At 53.4% G+C, this 16,267-nt stretch overlaps 7 protein-coding genes across 7 annotated transcripts; 2 read left to right on the top strand and 5 right to left on the bottom strand.

Moving 5' to 3' along the window:
- Positions 1-617: 617 nt before the first annotated feature.
- Positions 618-1,880, bottom strand: Z517_07967 (uncharacterized protein; the record flags this gene model as incomplete). The annotated part of the gene is made up of 1 exon (XM_013426488.1): positions 618-1,880. One exon carries the CDS (start codon positions 1,878-1,880, stop codon positions 618-620), a length of 1,263 nt encoding a protein of 420 aa, XP_013281942.1.
- A 532-nt stretch (positions 1,881-2,412) lies between these two features.
- On the bottom strand, positions 2,413-4,717 carry Z517_07966 (uncharacterized protein; the record flags this gene model as incomplete). The annotated part of the gene is made up of 3 exons (XM_013426487.1): positions 2,413-3,506; positions 3,556-4,552; positions 4,610-4,717. 3 exons carry the CDS (start codon positions 4,715-4,717, stop codon positions 2,413-2,415), a joined length of 2,199 nt encoding a protein of 732 aa, XP_013281941.1.
- Positions 4,718-5,969: 1,252 nt separating this feature from the next.
- On the top strand, positions 5,970-7,701 carry Z517_07965 (uncharacterized protein; the record flags this gene model as incomplete). The annotated part of the gene is made up of 3 exons (XM_013426486.1): positions 5,970-6,563; positions 6,722-6,806; positions 6,860-7,701. 3 exons carry the CDS (start codon positions 5,970-5,972, stop codon positions 7,699-7,701), a joined length of 1,521 nt encoding a protein of 506 aa, XP_013281940.1.
- A 392-nt stretch (positions 7,702-8,093) lies between these two features.
- Z517_07964 (uncharacterized protein) lies at positions 8,094-10,257 on the bottom strand (the record flags this gene model as incomplete). The annotated part of the gene is made up of 4 exons (XM_013426485.1): positions 8,094-8,958; positions 9,083-9,341; positions 9,443-9,568; positions 9,732-10,257. 4 exons carry the CDS (start codon positions 10,255-10,257, stop codon positions 8,094-8,096), a joined length of 1,776 nt encoding a protein of 591 aa, XP_013281939.1.
- Positions 10,258-11,315: 1,058 nt separating this feature from the next.
- Positions 11,316-12,893, bottom strand: Z517_07963 (uncharacterized protein; the record flags this gene model as incomplete). The annotated part of the gene is made up of 1 exon (XM_013426484.1): positions 11,316-12,893. One exon carries the CDS (start codon positions 12,891-12,893, stop codon positions 11,316-11,318), a length of 1,578 nt encoding a protein of 525 aa, XP_013281938.1.
- A 467-nt stretch (positions 12,894-13,360) lies between these two features.
- Positions 13,361-14,318, top strand: Z517_07962 (uncharacterized protein; the record flags this gene model as incomplete). The annotated part of the gene is made up of 2 exons (XM_013426483.1): positions 13,361-13,604; positions 13,654-14,318. The coding sequence occupies 2 exons, from the start codon at positions 13,361-13,363 to the stop codon at positions 14,316-14,318; spliced, it is 909 nt and encodes a 302-aa protein (XP_013281937.1).
- Positions 14,319-14,410: 92 nt separating this feature from the next.
- On the bottom strand, positions 14,411-15,856 carry Z517_07961 (uncharacterized protein; the record flags this gene model as incomplete). The annotated part of the gene is made up of 1 exon (XM_013426482.1): positions 14,411-15,856. The coding sequence occupies one exon, from the start codon at positions 15,854-15,856 to the stop codon at positions 14,411-14,413; it is 1,446 nt and encodes a 481-aa protein (XP_013281936.1).
- Positions 15,857-16,267: the final 411 nt, after the last annotated feature.

The raw sequence follows: 16,267 nt of genomic DNA, 5'->3' as shown, positions 1-16,267 counted from the left end.
GAAATTTTGCCGCAGTCGACAAAGTCAAAGAGGAGCTTTGGTGCTGGGGTTGGTGGGTGGTTGGCGTCCCTGCATAAGCTTGACGAGTCTAGAAATGACCCCAGCCCCGCCGAGGTCGGCCCGCGCTCCCCTCGTCAGCCTCGTTGGAAAACATCGCGTGCCTCGTCACGATATGGATTTGTATTGGTCAATAGGACGCTGTTATTGTCTATCTGATGAGGAGAAACACAACTTGAGAGACACTCGCAGGAAAGTTAGCTGGATGCACCGCGTGTGAAGCAACTCTTGTTGTACTATATGCGTGTGTAACGACAGAGAACAAGGCTGATGGCGGCTAATGCACTCGACCATCATCCGCTTCATCCCCACAAGCATCTCTGTCCCTTGCAGACCGACACTATGGCCACTAATGTATAGATTGCACCTCCCTATCATTCAATCTCTCTTGTGACTCATAAAGTCTGGCTTCGTGGCCGCTGGTTCCTCGTGCGCCCTCCGCTTCGAGATGGTCGAGACATCCTCAACTCATCCAGGTCCAACGTCGCAGTCTTCCAACCCAGCTTCTCAGACTGCGGACGGGAAGTCTGTAATCTGTCCTGGAAGAACATATGCCCTTGTCACTTTGGCCGCTTCATCAAGTCCTCCATATCTTCCAGAGTCTGAATGTGGGCAAGCTTGGGCTTGACCACTCCAACCTCTTGTACGCTCTCCGCCATACCGCTCTCAAGATCTTCGGGAACCACATTCACCACGCTCTCGACGACGCTGTCCAGCTCTTTCGTCTTTCTCCTTCTCTCCCATATCTCCAGTCCCTTGTTGATACAGGCCGCTATCAACACGAGCACCGAATTCACAATGGCCCCCCACTGCCCGATGGCCATGTTCGCCTCATTCGCCGGCAGTCCTCCGTGCAGCAATGTGATTTCATTCAACACAATGTTACACACCATGAGAGGCAGACACAAGATATCGATGGCCAACCCCAACATCAACCACGGAATGACGAATGACGACAAGCCAAGCTTCCTCCAGGACCACCGTGACCGACGCACGTAGCCGAACAGTGCGAAGTAACCACCATACCACTTCTCCATGCTTGCCTTGTACACCGATTTGCTAAATTGATCTCGCTGGCCGGGTTGAATAAGATAGCTCATAACCAATTTCGTGCACATCATCGATGGGGTATGTTCCACCACGTCCGTACTCAGCGCCGCGTAGGCTGCAAACTGGATCGGTCCGACCAACACATATGTGAGTGTCCTGTACTGTGAATTATCCAGAACCCCATGGGGGATGGCCATGATCTCGGACGTCTGTCTCATGGGCTTCGTGACGTTGAAGCACTTGTAGGTGCAGTTTCCAAATGCCGGATTCATCGCCTTTTGTATGGGATACTCCAACAGCGTCCCCTGTGGTGTGTAACAGGCCGGCTCGGGCGGACTGATTGGCGTGTCAAAGAGTTCCGCTCTCCCAAAGATCAAACTGACGCCGACCAAGCAGCCCCAGCAGATCATGACGATGCGCGCGCGGGTCGCTCTCAGCGACGAACTCCAGTGGATTATCCCAATATAGGCGAGGGCTCCGGTGGATAAAACCGCCCACGCGGCCATGATGTCCAAGTCGTACACCCCGGTTTTACTCGTCACGAGGGTCATGAGATGGACCGCCGAGGTGCCCGCATATGTGAGCGCGCTGACGAGGGCACCGACGATGAGCCATTCGGTCCTGCGCCCGAAAATGGCGAAAACCAAGGTTACATAGTAGAGGAGGCGAGGGAGGAGACCATAGGTGCCAGAGATGGGATAGACGCAGTCGATTTCGGTGATTCGGCCTCCATAGCTGTTGTTGTTGTATGTTGTCTCAGGGAGACCTGACATGATCTCCGGAGATGCGATGAGAGGTTGCGGATGTGGTTGATTGGGAGTTGATCCAAGAGTTTACTATTCGATGCTCGTTAGAGCTGGTCGGACGCGGTCACATTGTCGTCCCAGTATTTGGCATATTTCGCATCTGCGGTACTGCTCATGAGCTGGTGGTAGTGGCGGTAGACTGAGGGCATAAAGGTTGGTCCACAGGACAATGATGAGGACGACGTTGTTGGATGAGCAGATGGAGAAGGTTTTTGACGTTAAATCAATCGTGAAAGCTTGACAAGGCGCAGCATCGTGTCCTCATGCCAGGATACCTGTTGAAGGGTTGCAATTACTACCTAGGTACGTCCCGAGGAACGTCATGGTTGGAAGCGGAATACGAGTACGAGCAGCCCTGCGAGCCTCGACAATTTCCATTGGTTGCTTCTCCCGTGCTGTCCGTGGCTATATCAAAGCCTCGGATTGGATCAAAAAGTGCCTGCCAATAACTCCAGGATCACGTCGAAAGGTGTAAGACGTGTCCTTCATGCTGCATATCTCAACCAAGTACTATATCCTGCCATTTTGGCCCCGGTTCGAGAGCCCTGTCCAAGGCCTCTGTCAATATCCGTCCCAGCCCTTCACGGTAATATATACCGTCTTTCCGGGAAACCAGCATAACCACATAAACGCCATAGTTTCGTCGTGCCAACAGGTCCTCCACATCATCCGGTAATGTGCCTTCCCAGATAGCTAATTCATCGTCGGTGAAATGACTTACCCTAGACATAACCAAGAAATCTAGGGGTGTTCCAACACGTGGCATCCAAGCCACATCAAGGTCAATAGTGCCACACCATAATCCGTTCCGATCCGCAATCCCTGCCCTGATCAGTCCAGGGTCTGCAGGAGCAGGTCGCACGGTCGACAAAGCGCTGGGCCCCGTAAGCCTCTTTCGCAAGGGTGAAATTACTGATTTGTGAATAAGTGCCGGCGAGGTAAGTTTGAACTGCACTGTGACAGTTCGAAAGTGTAATAGAGGAAGCATGGTGCTCAGGTTGTGGTGTGACATCGGACCAAGGTATTGGGGACGGGGTATAGGGGGCTGTATCCGTTCGTAGGCTTGTTTGGGGAATGTATGGATGCCGATTGCCTGGTCCGCATGCCATTCAATCCACGAGCGAGCCACTTCGGTGTATTTCCATTGTATTTCTCCCACCCAACCTGACCACGACCAACTTGGGAAGCCCGGCCGTCGAAACAGCCTTTTCGTCGACTCCCACAGCAACGACGGGTCCAACATTGTCTCCAATGCCCCATAGAATATTCTATCTCCTATTCGTTTTTCCAACACCAGTTGCACCCCTTCGAAGGCATTCAGGATGTCGTTGGGATTCGTCAACTCTCGCCGGGTATATAGCTCCACCGCCGATGTGAACTGAACAAAGGGTTTCTCCCGGAATATTCTGGTTGGCATGTCGATCGAGTCCAAGGACCAGCCATTAGACCGTGGCATCTCCATATCTTCGCAGAACGTGGTCCGCCGACATTGGTAGTATATCCGCCCATTGACGAACAACAGACACCGCCTCGAAAGCATTCTCTCCTGGAAAGTCCAGGCACGAGAATCCCATTGAGAGGTCGAAATGTAATCTGCGAGAAAATGAGTATTTGATACCAGGGTCGCTGAATTCAGACTTACCTTCAGCAAGATGACACACCATTAGCCGCATGCCAGGTTTGACCTCTTCTATCTCCTGATGGAATGTTCGAGATTCTTTCCTCACTCCTGGGAGACCAGCATTCGCGTCTTTACCCGAACCCGCAACCACGGTCAGAGCGGCCCTGGCATACACCCAGTCGTCGTGATATTGAAATCCGTCATCGTGCAGCAGTGCCAGACTGTCCGTCCACAGATACTTCTCTTGTAGCATTTTGGTGAGCTTAATGGCGTCTTTGATCGTCCGAGGAAGCTTTTCCTTCTCGAGTGCACCCGGTTGTGACAATTTAGGGAGGTTCTTAGAGGTCGTAAACAGCTGGGCGAAGTTCTTACCCCAGAGATAACTCAGTGCGACATAGCGGGATGACTGGGGAGCCTCAACAATACACATCTTGTCCACATCGATCGCACGAAAGACATCTTTCGGCTGGCCCAAGAGATCGGGATGTACCAGTGACTCTTCACATTCCAGGCCATGGTGGGTTTCGCAGTCGTGCAGCCACTGACGAAGTTGTTGAGGATCGAGCAGATCAGGCGAGACGATTCTGCGCCCAAAGAATTCTCGGCTGGGGGCGTCGTCCGCAAGGAGGACTATGTATCCATCTTTAAATGCTTGAGGGTCACTATATATCAGTAGCCGTCGTGTCTTAGGCCTGAAGATATGTTCCCCCGGGCGATGAGGGTCAGGCCCTAGATCTTCCTGTCCATCCACCACCCACCGTGCGTAGCACAGCGGATCATCGTCGGCGTGTAAACTCGGGTTGCGTTGATCGGAAGGACGATCGGCTATCTCAAGCACCAGGCGACAATGAGGGCAATGAGTTTTATGGCGGATCTGGGACAGCCTGCCCAAATATCGAGGCTTATGAGTTCTTTCAAATTCGCGGTTATCGTCTTGGACGTAGAATGACTCGATGTTCAAATCTAGACGGAGGCAAGTGTCGCACAGGTAGGATTGTTCTGGGGGTGTTCGATCATCCTGCGGACAATGTCAGTGAGGCGCAATTTTGGGGGGATTGCAGGGAAGTGAGCGCACTGTTGCTTTGATCCAGCTGGAGGGAAGACGTCCAAGATGTCTGAACTTTTTGGTCAAATTCAAGATCGAGGTATTCTGAGAACCCTCTGCGGGCTCAGGTGTCGACATCTGGGTGCATTTGTTTCCAGGTTGCAGTAGTGGGGACCTAGAAGGTGATTGAGATGGGGAAATCGATAGGGAGAGCGTTGGGCACCGCGGGCTGTCGCTTGCAGCCGACGCCGGGTCCTTCGCTGATGCAGAGTGGGAGGGGTACAAGGACGAACTGGACAAAGCCATTTGTAAGAGCCGCAAGCTTTGACTGAGAAATGAGGGGAGGGGGGGGAAAGAATTTCGATGGACAGGGTACGTCGAATCCCACAACACGAGCAAGTCTAACGGCTGTACGAGGTTCTGAAGATCGATGCCGGTCTCGAGGATTACATATATCCTCATCAACAACCCTTCAATCCAACTGCGATCCCGTATCTCCCTCACAACCAAGCAATCCTCCCAGCAGTCCTGATGACGGAGATAAAATCCCCCACGTCCCTCTCCTGAAAAACTACCTTGCACGAGTCCCAAATCCACAGGGGTGGCGGCGCCGTTGATGGGCTAGATGAGGCTATTGTGAAACAAAATCGACCGGTTAAAGCATCTGCTTGCCTTTCTCAGCTTCCCGCCATCATTGGCCTGAATTCCCAGGCGGAGTCGAATGTCTGTCACAGCCTACGATCCCTAACAAACTTCCCTTGTTGGCAGACAAGGCCACCCACCCGCCTCAAACAAGGCGAAACCTACAATGGCCCCCAACGGCCCACGCAAAACGGGAACTACGCTTCGGCCCTTCGTCCGCGGAAGCTGCCCGTTCGATGGAACTGATTACCTTACCCAAGTGCCGAGTAACGATGTAGTCACCTGCTCACGATAAAAAAGTAGAGAACCTTATATGGGCCTCAAGATCGCAATTTCATGAATATGGAGATGCTCAGGAGCAAGGTAATAAAACGAGAGCTCAGCTGAGCCTTTGCAGCCCTTGAGCCGAGTCGACAATCGCATCAACAAAGTCATGTCCTGATTGGGGGCTCAATGGCGGCATTGGGCGCATGCGGTCGAAGTTCTCGACCTAAGACACCAATACGAAGTCATATCTCCCGGGGGTGCTTCGTTCTCAGCCTGCCTACCCCGTACAGGTATGGGTATATATCGCTTGCTCTATCCCTCCAACCATCAGGGCCAAGACAGCCCAGCGCTCGATTCTTTCCGACACTGTTTTTCAGCCGCACGAAGGGAAACCGTGAAGTTGCAAGATACACGTTTCAGCACCCCTATCCAGACGTGTGACTGCCTCGCTCTAAGCCTGACCCAATATCAGCCATAAAAGATGCGCTGGATTGCCAGTTTCAAGGATTTGCAGCTTGACATTGTCGGTATCATTGCTGTGCTTGGAGAAGGCTCGATAACTCGAAATGCTCAGGCGACAAGTCTTTCTTGGTGGTCTACGCTACCTAGGCTTATGCCAGCTCCCCACGCCCTGCTTGAACACGAACGAAAATACCGACTGCCTACAGCTCCGGGTATCGTCGCTGGAGCATACAGTGGCATGATGAGAAGGGAACTTAATTTCTTCGCACAATTACTTCATCCAGAGCCGCTGGAAGATTACCAGGTTGAGCTTGTCCAGGTGACTGAGAAAAGAAGGCCTGCAGGAACATCGACCCATAGTCCATTCGGCCCCAAGAAGTATGGAGCCTTGTTCTGGATTTCAGTCGCCGGAAGTGCCATGACTCTGGCCTTAATCGGGCTCTCTATCTACTACCACGATGGTTTCTCCTTGCTGGCGACCATCATGCTGTCGATGGTGAGCTCGTTCGTGGGATTTGGCACTCACTATAATCTGGTATTCCAACAACCAAGAGTGGAAGTTGGGCGGGAGGAGGTTATACCTCGCTCAGATGTCGTTATCTACTATCCTAATGTGAGTTTGGTGCTCTTTTATGTCACCTTTGATGCAGAAGATGCGCTATGATTCTATGATTCCGACAAGCTTGACGAAGTCTGTTGCGTCTAGCTGTTCTCATCAGAGAGTAATGCGGGTTAGAAAGGATTGTCGTCGAAATTACTGACTGGTATCAGGGCTCAATCCGAGTGATTCGTCCAACGTCCGAACAAATTGCGCTCTTGTATTTCCAGCTCGAGTACGCACAATATGCAATCAGCGGTAAGCTGCTGTCGCTATTGAAGCTGGCAAACGAATGACCCGCCTCAAAACAGACACTCTATATCGTACCCTCGCCCTGTTGTCGACAGTCATGCTCATGACAGGAGTTGTGTGTCTGGCAAATGCATCCAATATTCTCCAGGTGACCTTTGCTGCTTCATATATCTTGCTGAATGTCCTCTACTGGGCTGTGTCTGCCTTAAACCCTTTCAGATACCACTGGCAACATGCATACGATGTCGAAATCATGCCGGTACAATATCCCCAGAATCAGGGATTCGACGCCCCAATTGCAATCTCAAGGGTGGAAGAATTGGAAGGGAGAGTCAGAAAGGAGTGGCGCCGATTTCAAAAGGGCTGGGCCATGGAGAGAGGGCAAGGTGGGCAAGGTAGAGCGCATGGAGGAGCCAAGGCCGGTTTCAAGGGCGATGAGGAAGCGCGAGACCTCATCAGCGCGCTGTGGATCGCCATTGTTTTGACCGGTACGTCTCAATGGTTGAATGAAGCAACCTCGATAGCACCAATGAACGCTGCGTGGAAAGAGTGGCTGCGCAAAGCCGACACCGCAGTTCAACCCCGACTCGGGGATGGTGTTGATCCTGGGAGACCCAACGATGAATGGGACGAGCGATTCCGACCCCATTACCGGCCGCGGATCCAGACTGGCTTAGGTTGGACTTTCACTCCGGCCACGCTAGACCACGTGCGACTTTCTTCTCGCCAACGCCGCTCCAAGTTAAAGTCCTGGGATTATCAGGGACAACTTACTGGGATATTTGGTAAGCACGCACCTCGAACGAGGATGCCGCTTGAGGACGAGATCGTGTCGGGAGGCGCCGAAGACGCCGGTGGGCCTGCGGGTTGGGAGCAACATGGCATAACTGACGAGGTGTAAAGTACGTCTGCACCTTGAAGTTTTCGACTTTGATTGCTTTGCCGCGGAGGAGACCCTGAAGATACTCAGAGTACGCGGTAAGATGAGGCAAAAATATGTGAGATGGACACTCTCCAAGAATGGGATTGAATTACTTCCCATCCAGAGGCGGACGAGGCGCGTCCCGTTTCTTCGGAGATGGCAATCCTACTTCTCTTATCGAGGGTCGGTGTACAAGAAATGTAAGTAATCTGATTAACCAGTCAACTCCAGCGTGGTGCCCTTTTCTTCCCATGCCGGTATATGACGAACAGCCAAACCCTCCCATGAGTCCGACGCAATGCTATCCAACACAGTTGAAATTCAAGTGTCAATCCCGACACCAATCCCCCCTCTACGAAAACCTCAGCATATCATCGTCCCGACGTGGCCGTCCTATCCATCACGAGCCGCCACGCCCTGGGCTCCACGCGAACAACCACGCCGTCTGCGTCAGCCGTCAGGACGAAGTAATCGAGCGCCTCGAAGCCGTAGGTCTGCAAATCGACGGCTGTCCACGATTGGCAGCTACCGCGGGGGAAGAAGAGCTCAGCGTCAAACGCCGCCAGCTCCGCCGCGCTGCTGGTCTGGTACACGGCGCGCCAGGCCGTTTGGTTCCCCGCCGCGAGGTTTGTCGGGTATAGTCGGATCGTCGTGGTGGTGTTATCAGATGAGCCGGCGAGGGCGGCGTAGCCGGTATCGGGGCTGCGGACGTCGATACCGCGCGCAACAAAGTCTGAGACGACGAGGCCGTAGTCGTCGACGGAGAGGGTGATGGTGCTCGTGGTGTTGGCGTTGGAACCGGCAGAAGACGAGGATGACGACGTGTATGTCCCTGCGTATTTGAGCTCGGCGTCGCTGCGCCCGACCTCGGCCACACCTGGCACCAGCGCCTGCACCAGCGTCGAGAAAATCACCTGGATCGCCGCGATCGAGCTGTCCGGACCTGCGAGATTGATGGCCACGACGAGGTCGTAGTCCGGCACCAGCGCCAGTATGGCCGTGTAGTCGCCCAGGTTGCCGGTCTTGGTGTACAGGTCGATCAGGCGGCCGTCAGCCGTGAGGTTCTCGCCGCGCGCAATCTCCCACGGTGCCCCGACCGACACGCCCGGCGACGAGGTGAAGGTCTTGGGTTTCAGCCATGCGCGCGTCTTTGCTGGTGAGGCGAGGAGCTTTGAGGAGAGGATCGCCGCGCCAAAGGACAGGAGGTCGTTGTTGGTCGAGTATATCCCGCCGGAGCTGTACAGATCCAATCGTTATTATATGATCACCTTTTTTATTTTTTGCCACTCAACCCAACCCTCTCACTCTCAGGGGAAGATTTAGGAGCCTGTGTCTTGTGAAAGAGGACGACTGTACTCACCTATTCTCATACCCCAGCGGTGTCCCCCACCAATTCGTCTCGGCGGGGATGAATCCCAGGGACGTGTTGGCGGGAGCCCCGAGGGACGTGCGACGCAGGTCCGCGGGCCCAAAGACCGCGTCTTCCAGGTACGCGGCGTATGTCTTTCCGGTGACGTTCTCGATGACGCGCCCGAGCAGCGCATACCCGATGTTCGAGTACACGGGGGTAGTCGAGGGGGCGTATACGGGCGGCCGGCGAGCAAAGTTGTTGAAGAAATCTGAGTCGTTTGACAGAGATGGGTCAGTCACACCAAGTAAGTCAACGTCAACAGTCTCACCCCTTAGGGTGTGCAAACACAATGGAAGAAGAAAAGCATACCGTTCCAGCTACACCCTGAAGTGCCGGGCGCGCCGCTGCATGAAAGCGAGTTTTGGGAGGGAGTCAGTGGAGGGAGGCCAGTCTCATCCGTGATGCCGGGCGTGTATGGGATAACGCTGTTTGTGACTGCGATTGAAATCCACGGGTCAGTCCATAACAAATCCATCCAGGTCCCCCCCACTCCTTCACGGCCTTTTCGTTTTCTCCCCCAATCGAACAAGACCAAAGTCTTCTTGGATTCTGGATCTCTGGGGAATGGATGTATGTGAGATAGGGGAAAAGCACGCACGATCTGCACCAATACCACCCAAATGGCTCGCGAGCGCATCCACCGTAACAGTGTCCCAATCGACCCTCGTCAACGGGTCATCGTGGCTCCCATCCATCTGCGCGAGCCGGGGCACATATTTCGTGATCGGGTCCGCGAGGTTGATTTTCCCCTGGAGCTGGAGGATCGATAGCGCAGTGAAGAGCTTGGTCGCGCTGCCAATTGCGTACACGGTGTCGCCGTCGACCTTGTGCGTGCCGCTCGTGTTGAACGTCGTGGGCGTGTGGTGGAAGCTCAACACTGGGGCAGGTTCGTGGATGGACCGCACGCCCACCGACAATGCCGTGGCGTTGAGTTGCGAGCTGTAAGCTTGGAGTTGCGTGGTGATGGCCACGAGGACTTGGGAGAGTGTAGAATTGTTGTTGTGCATCAGGCTCGTTGGCGCGGGTAGGATGGGGCCCAAGGGTGGGCATTGGAGTTGGGCGAGAAGGAGGGTGGTGTGGAGGGAAATGATGAGAGCGAGCTTATGATGCCATAGGATGGCCATCACCAAGAAAAGTAAATAAAAGCGAGATAGGGAAAGTGGAAACTGGTGCTGGAATTGTTCGTTGATAAAAGTTAAAAGATTGGTGTCAAGAAGAGAATGTTGTATGTGGTGAAGACCGTCTCATCAAGGCGAGCGAGGGCATATCGTCCTTATATACAGTAGTATATAGCAAGCAGCCTGCTCCTCCGCCATCAGTGAACCCACAAGCCCACAAACCGTCTGTGCGGTGTATGCATCTCGCGTTGGAACCATGAATAGAGAGGGCGTCGCCGAGTCGACGCTAGATCCAGATGAAGATCAGGCAGCAGACGACAAGCCTCGAGGCCATACCCTCAACCGACCCCGGCATGGATGGGTGGATGGACCACTGGGGAAAAGAAATGGTCCTGCAATATCTGTGAAAGTATGCACTTGGCCGCGTCTGGGGAACAGTGCGAGCTGAATGGAGCAGTATGTAGCTTGCTCGGACTCGGCGCCCGATCGCACGTTCAGACGTTAGACGTTCGGTGGGCACATGATAGACAGAGGCCAATCTCTCTCGCCTTGTCTTGTGGTGACATTGTTTTTGTGGCGCAAAGACTGACCTGACTTACTGAGTGAAGAGGCGAGGACAAGGACTAGGTACGTAAGTCGTGGAGGGAGAGGTTGATTTGTTTGTCTCCAACGGCACTACCTACATACCTAGCGACCTACCTACCTAATTACCTACTTACGTACTCCTAAGTCGCAAGTGAAGGAAGGCTGTGAGGGAGATGAGGAAGGATTGAGTACGAGTACGAGTAGGAACGAGAAGATGCTCGCGTATCGGAAACCGCGCCGGATGGGGAAATGCCGGCAAGGCTGTGGGCTGGAGTCGATGCGATGGGACGATGGGTCTGACTCTTGTGTCATGGATGGGTATGGTGCCAACTAGAAGGATTTGGTGGATTGGACTGAATAGAAAGGGGCTTATATCTACCTTATACCTTATCCTCGATACTAGACCAGACGTGAATGATGCTTCCGTCAAAACGGTCACGATAAAGCCTCAAAGTGCAAGTCATGTATGCTACCAACATTCACTCCCCAACTGCCAGAGTCTCTCGCCAGCTCCGCCACCGTTCGGGACAGGCCGCATCATAGACGAGATACGCCACGTCCACAAACGTCCTTCCATCCCTGCGATAGTTCAGTCCAGCGTGGACGTCGAAAAAGTGCTTTCCCGCCACATCTCTGGCAAAACCTCCATCTCTTTCTCCCAAACCTGCAACGAGACCCTCCTCGAGCTCAATGACGCGTGCGGCAATACAGGTCAATTCGGATCGATACCACAGGCCTTCCTTGGCGCCTGTCAGAAACATCATCTCCAAAGCTTTCCTGCGCACCGTGGGGTCTCGACACTTGAGCGCGGTCAGGTAGAGGGGTGCCAGGAAGGACATTTCAAAGGAAAAGCCCGTGGCTTCGTCTCTGAGGGGAAATCGTGTGAGGCCTTCCTCGGCCGCGAGGACGATTCCTCTAAAGTCGTCGAGGTGGTCTTCATGGTTGAGTCGCGCTGGGTCGAGCCTCGCGCAGGCGCCGACCTTGGTGATCAGGTAGTGGGCGCGTAGGATCAGATGCGCTTGCGGGTGCTGAGTCGCGCTCATTGCCGGTTGGGCGCTCACTTTCTCCCAATTCCTGCGCCAATTCTCGAGAAGAATCTGGGCGGCTCGTTGCTCGCTCTCTAATGAAGCTTTTGCCGCAGAACCATGGATCGGAGACGGACTCGAATACACCCGAAAGACCTCCACTCTTAAGCCCTGAACACGCTCCAAAATCTTGTGCAGGCAATCTCTTGCTCCTTCTATGCTATCAAAGTCCGGCAGCCAGAAAGACCCAGATATCAGTGATTGCTGCGATGACGGTCGAGGCAGCTGACGTCCAAACATCTTTGCCAGAAGCCAAAGTCGATCAAACGCTTTCACCAGGCTCGGATCTATAGACACTGTCCCTGAAGCAGACTGGTTGTTCAGAGTCTCTGCGACCATGCTACACCCCTTGGAGATCAGAGAAATCCCCGTGTTGTCGTTCATGCGGTAGAACTCGAGGCAAATGAAGATGATACACGAGAGGAGAGCGACGTGAGCCGCTTGCGGCGTGCTTGGCTCCTGCAGCGAATCCGACAATGCTACGATGGATTTGTTGTAGTATCGTAGTGCTTGTCGACAGTGAGCACAAACACAGTCGGACGCGTGCTGCGCACCACCGTCTTGGCCGTGTCTGAACAGATTTCCCAGGGCAAAGATCCCATTCCGGACAGTCGGCTCGGTATCGGCGGCCTGGAGCATCAGCTTCTGCCACAGCTCCGTGTCAAAGGCGCCCCCCAAGGTAGATGCGATCCGGTGGGAGTAGAACCCGTAGGCTTGCCATTCTGACGGGGTAGCGCGAAAAGCCGAGAGCAGGGACGAAGAGTTGTTGAGATGGGGAGGAGTCGTTGCTTTGGCAGGACTCGCGACAACTTCTTGGACCACTGAGAGCTGATAGCCCTCACACACTCGACCTGCTTTGGCGCATCGCGAGCACGAAGGCTTCTCCAGAGAACACTTGACCCGTCGCCGTTTGCAGGTTACACACCCTGTGCGAGTCTTTGGACCATGTCTGCCGAGGCCAGCAGTAGCCATTTCAACAACAAATGCGAAAGATACAAGAGCTCGAGGTCGTCGGGGGCGTGTTTGAGGGGACTTCGCCTAGTGTTACATATATACATGGCCAACATGTTTCACTAGGCCTGGATGGGCTATAGCATGGGGTATAGCGGGTGGCCTGATGCAACGCTTGAGCCTGGTGCGGTGGTGGCCTTGTCGGCTCAGCACTGCGCTACAAGTATACAGAGTATGCTCGAGATAGAAACGAAGACTTACCTTACTCGACTTGTATCTCACACTGGCGTGGATTCGGAATATACTATGTGACAATAAGCTTTGATAACATATGCCCAACTGATGTCCAAGGGCGGACGGACATGTCCGTGTACAGAAGCCCATAAATAACGAGCTGAGCCCAGGATGGAGCAGGACAAACCTCGAGGTCTCACATAACAAAAGACGACTCTCTAAAGGCCAGAGATTGGTGATCTTTGCAAGTGACAATGTCTATCTCGCAGTCCAACGAGGAACGCTTAAAGTCGAGGAAGCCCTTGCCCACTCCTCAACCAGCATATCTACCTACAGCCGGTTCGCCCTTGACAGTCAACCAAGAGTTGTATCAATCAATTCAACAAAGTCCTCGGGAGCTTGTCGAGTCGTTTGTCTTGCCTATCCGTTCGGGTCGTGCTTGGAAGGCCCCAGCAAAGAGTATTGTCCGAATCAGCACACCCGAAGGGCCTCAAGTTGGTAAGGAAGAGGAGTCTTGATATAGGATCAGGTTCTGACATTCTGGTAGGCGATTTGAACATCTGGAATGCGAACAACCCTCGCGAGAGGTTCTGGGCCTCGCGGACCAAGCAGCTCCATTCGTCACACGTTACCACATATGATCGCCTCTGGTCCTGCCTACCGTATATGCGTCCCCTGTGCACCATCATCTCTGATTCTCTCTCCTGGTATGGAGTGGATGAGACCGGAGGTAGAGTCCACGACCTTCTAGGCACCAGATGCGACCCGTATATCAACACCCTGCTCTCCGGACCTGAAGCATCGTACGACTATCATTGTCACTCCAACCTCACAAGAGCTGTCCTGCCGTTCGGCCTCAACGAATCAGATGTTCACGACGTCATCAACTTGTTCCAGGTAACTGGCCTGGATTCGCAGGGGAGATACTTTATGAATCCTTGCCCTGCTCAGCCAGGCGATTATATCGAATTCTTTGCAGAGCAGGACCTCCTGATGGCGCTGTCGACCTGTCCAGGTGGAGATCTGTCCTTGTGGGGTTTCGGGAGCGATAGCGAGAAGGAAATGATCAAATGCTGCCGCCCGCTCAAAGTTGAGGTGTTTAAACTGGCCGAGGAAAGCAGCATTTTGGCGGGAAAGTGGCAAGAGGCCGGTCGTCCAGACTACCGGGGTGTCCATGGCATGACAGTGCCAGCAGGCGAAGTGAGAACATAGCCCAATGTGTTAGGGCTGGGCCAGTGAGCCTTGCGTAGCCAGAGTGCGTTTCAGCGAGCAGCCATTTCCTGCTGGTCCATAGTCTCTGTCACTTAATTTAGCTTCTTAAAAACGACGTTCAAGGCATCTTCGAGAATAGCAAGCCCTCTGTTAATCTCCTCGTGCGAAATCACAAGCGGAGGAACAATTCTGAGAACACCGTCTCCTGCGGTGATAATTAGAAGACCCCGTTCTCGTGCAGCAGTTATGACCTCAGTCGCTTTCTCCTTTGCGGAGTCGGACAGCTGGTAACCGACAATAAGACCTTTGCCCCTGACTTCTGAGAAGACGCCCGGGAACTTTTCCTTCATAGTTTCAAAGGCGCTGAAGAAGAGAGTCGACTTGATTCGAACCTCTTCCTGTAATTGAGCTTTGGCGAGACGACCAAAGACGTGATGAGCGACTCGGCAAGCCAAAGGATTGCCGCCAAAGGTTGTTCCGTGATCGCCCGTCTTGATGTACGGAGCGACGGTCTTGCCTGACACGAGGGTGGCTCCAATAGGGATACCGTTGCCCAAAGCTTTGGCGGTTGTTAGAATATCGGGGTGCACGCCAGATGCAGTGTATGCCCAGAGGTCTCCGGTCCTTGACAGGCCACATTGAATCTCGTCGAATATGAGAATCGCACCAACCTCGTCACACCGCTTGCGAAGGGCCTGAAGGAACGCCGGGGTTGCTACATTGACACCCCCTTCACCCTGAATTGGTTCGACAATCACTCCTGCAGTGTTCTCGTTGATCAACTCTTGGACACCCTCAACGTCATTGAACTTTCCATAACGGAACCCAGACAACATGGGACCAAACGGAGCCTGGTATTTCTTGTTCGGAGTGGCCGAGAGCGAGCCATAAGTGCGGCCATGGAAAGATCCATGAAATGACACAATGTCTCGCTGCTTTGTCTCTGGATCTTTTGCATAGGTCACCTTGCGAGCAAATTTCAGCGCGGCTTCGTTGGCCTCCGAGCCCGAATTTGAGATAAAGACCTGAGTCAGAGGCGAACCAGGCGATTGCTTCTGGGTCTCCTCGATCAAGGCTTTGGAGAGTGTTGGGGTCCAGGGGTTGTGATAGAGGTTAGATGCATGGATCAATCGTTGTGCCTGGTGGGCGATCAGTCTGGTAATTTCAGGATCGTTGTGGCCCAAAGAAGTAACTGCTATGCCAGCAGTGAAATCCAGGTATTGTCTATTTTCATTATCATACAAAGTACACCCTTCTCCTTGTACCATCATGGGCGGGGGTCGAACATAGGTAGGGACCATATAGGGAGTCGACTGGTTCAGAAATGTCGCCGTCGGCGAGTCGGAGGCAGGGTCCGGGTTGGGTACAGAGACTTCGTAACGAATCTGGGTTTCATCTTGAACGGGAATACTGGAAGAAGTGGGCACAGCAGTAGCAGCACTGGCATATCGTCGCCAAGTCAGGGAAGCTCGTTGTGAGGGAGCAGCAAGCTTGGAGAGTTGAGAGCAGGCTACTCTCTTGCTTAGGGAGAAGGCCATTTTGGGCACGATGGTAACAGCAATGACAAAATTATTGAAGAAGTTGCTCCTCTTCTCAGAGCAGTTCTAAAACAAACCAGTCTATGAAAGGAGATAAATAGTCAGTTGGTGTCTGTTGGAGAATTTTTCATTGAGTCACGCCGCAGTCAGTACTTTTTGCCTGCAATATTTTTTTTCTGGAGGTTCAATGCGGGGAAATCCGGCAAGCGGCGCCAGTGGGAGCCTCGAGGGCGCAATTGGTGAAGCGGCCTGCGCCGTATAGGCAGCATGCATCATGGACGAGGTACCAAGGACCTCATCACTTCGACCTCACACCAGTACCATCTCCTCCATGTCACTCTGAATCAACTCGAGTCCCTTTCTCCAACCAAACAACCAGCACTGGCCCTATAACAAGCTCAATCTCCATCT

The sequence above is a fragment of the Fonsecaea pedrosoi genome (genome assembly GCF_000835455.1).
Source record: "Fonsecaea pedrosoi CBS 271.37 unplaced genomic scaffold supercont1.5, whole genome shotgun sequence".
Classification (NCBI taxonomy): domain Eukaryota; kingdom Fungi; phylum Ascomycota; class Eurotiomycetes; order Chaetothyriales; family Herpotrichiellaceae; genus Fonsecaea; species Fonsecaea pedrosoi.
The sequence above is the reverse complement of the archived record's forward strand: the minus strand, read 5'-3'. Positions and strand labels throughout refer to the sequence as shown.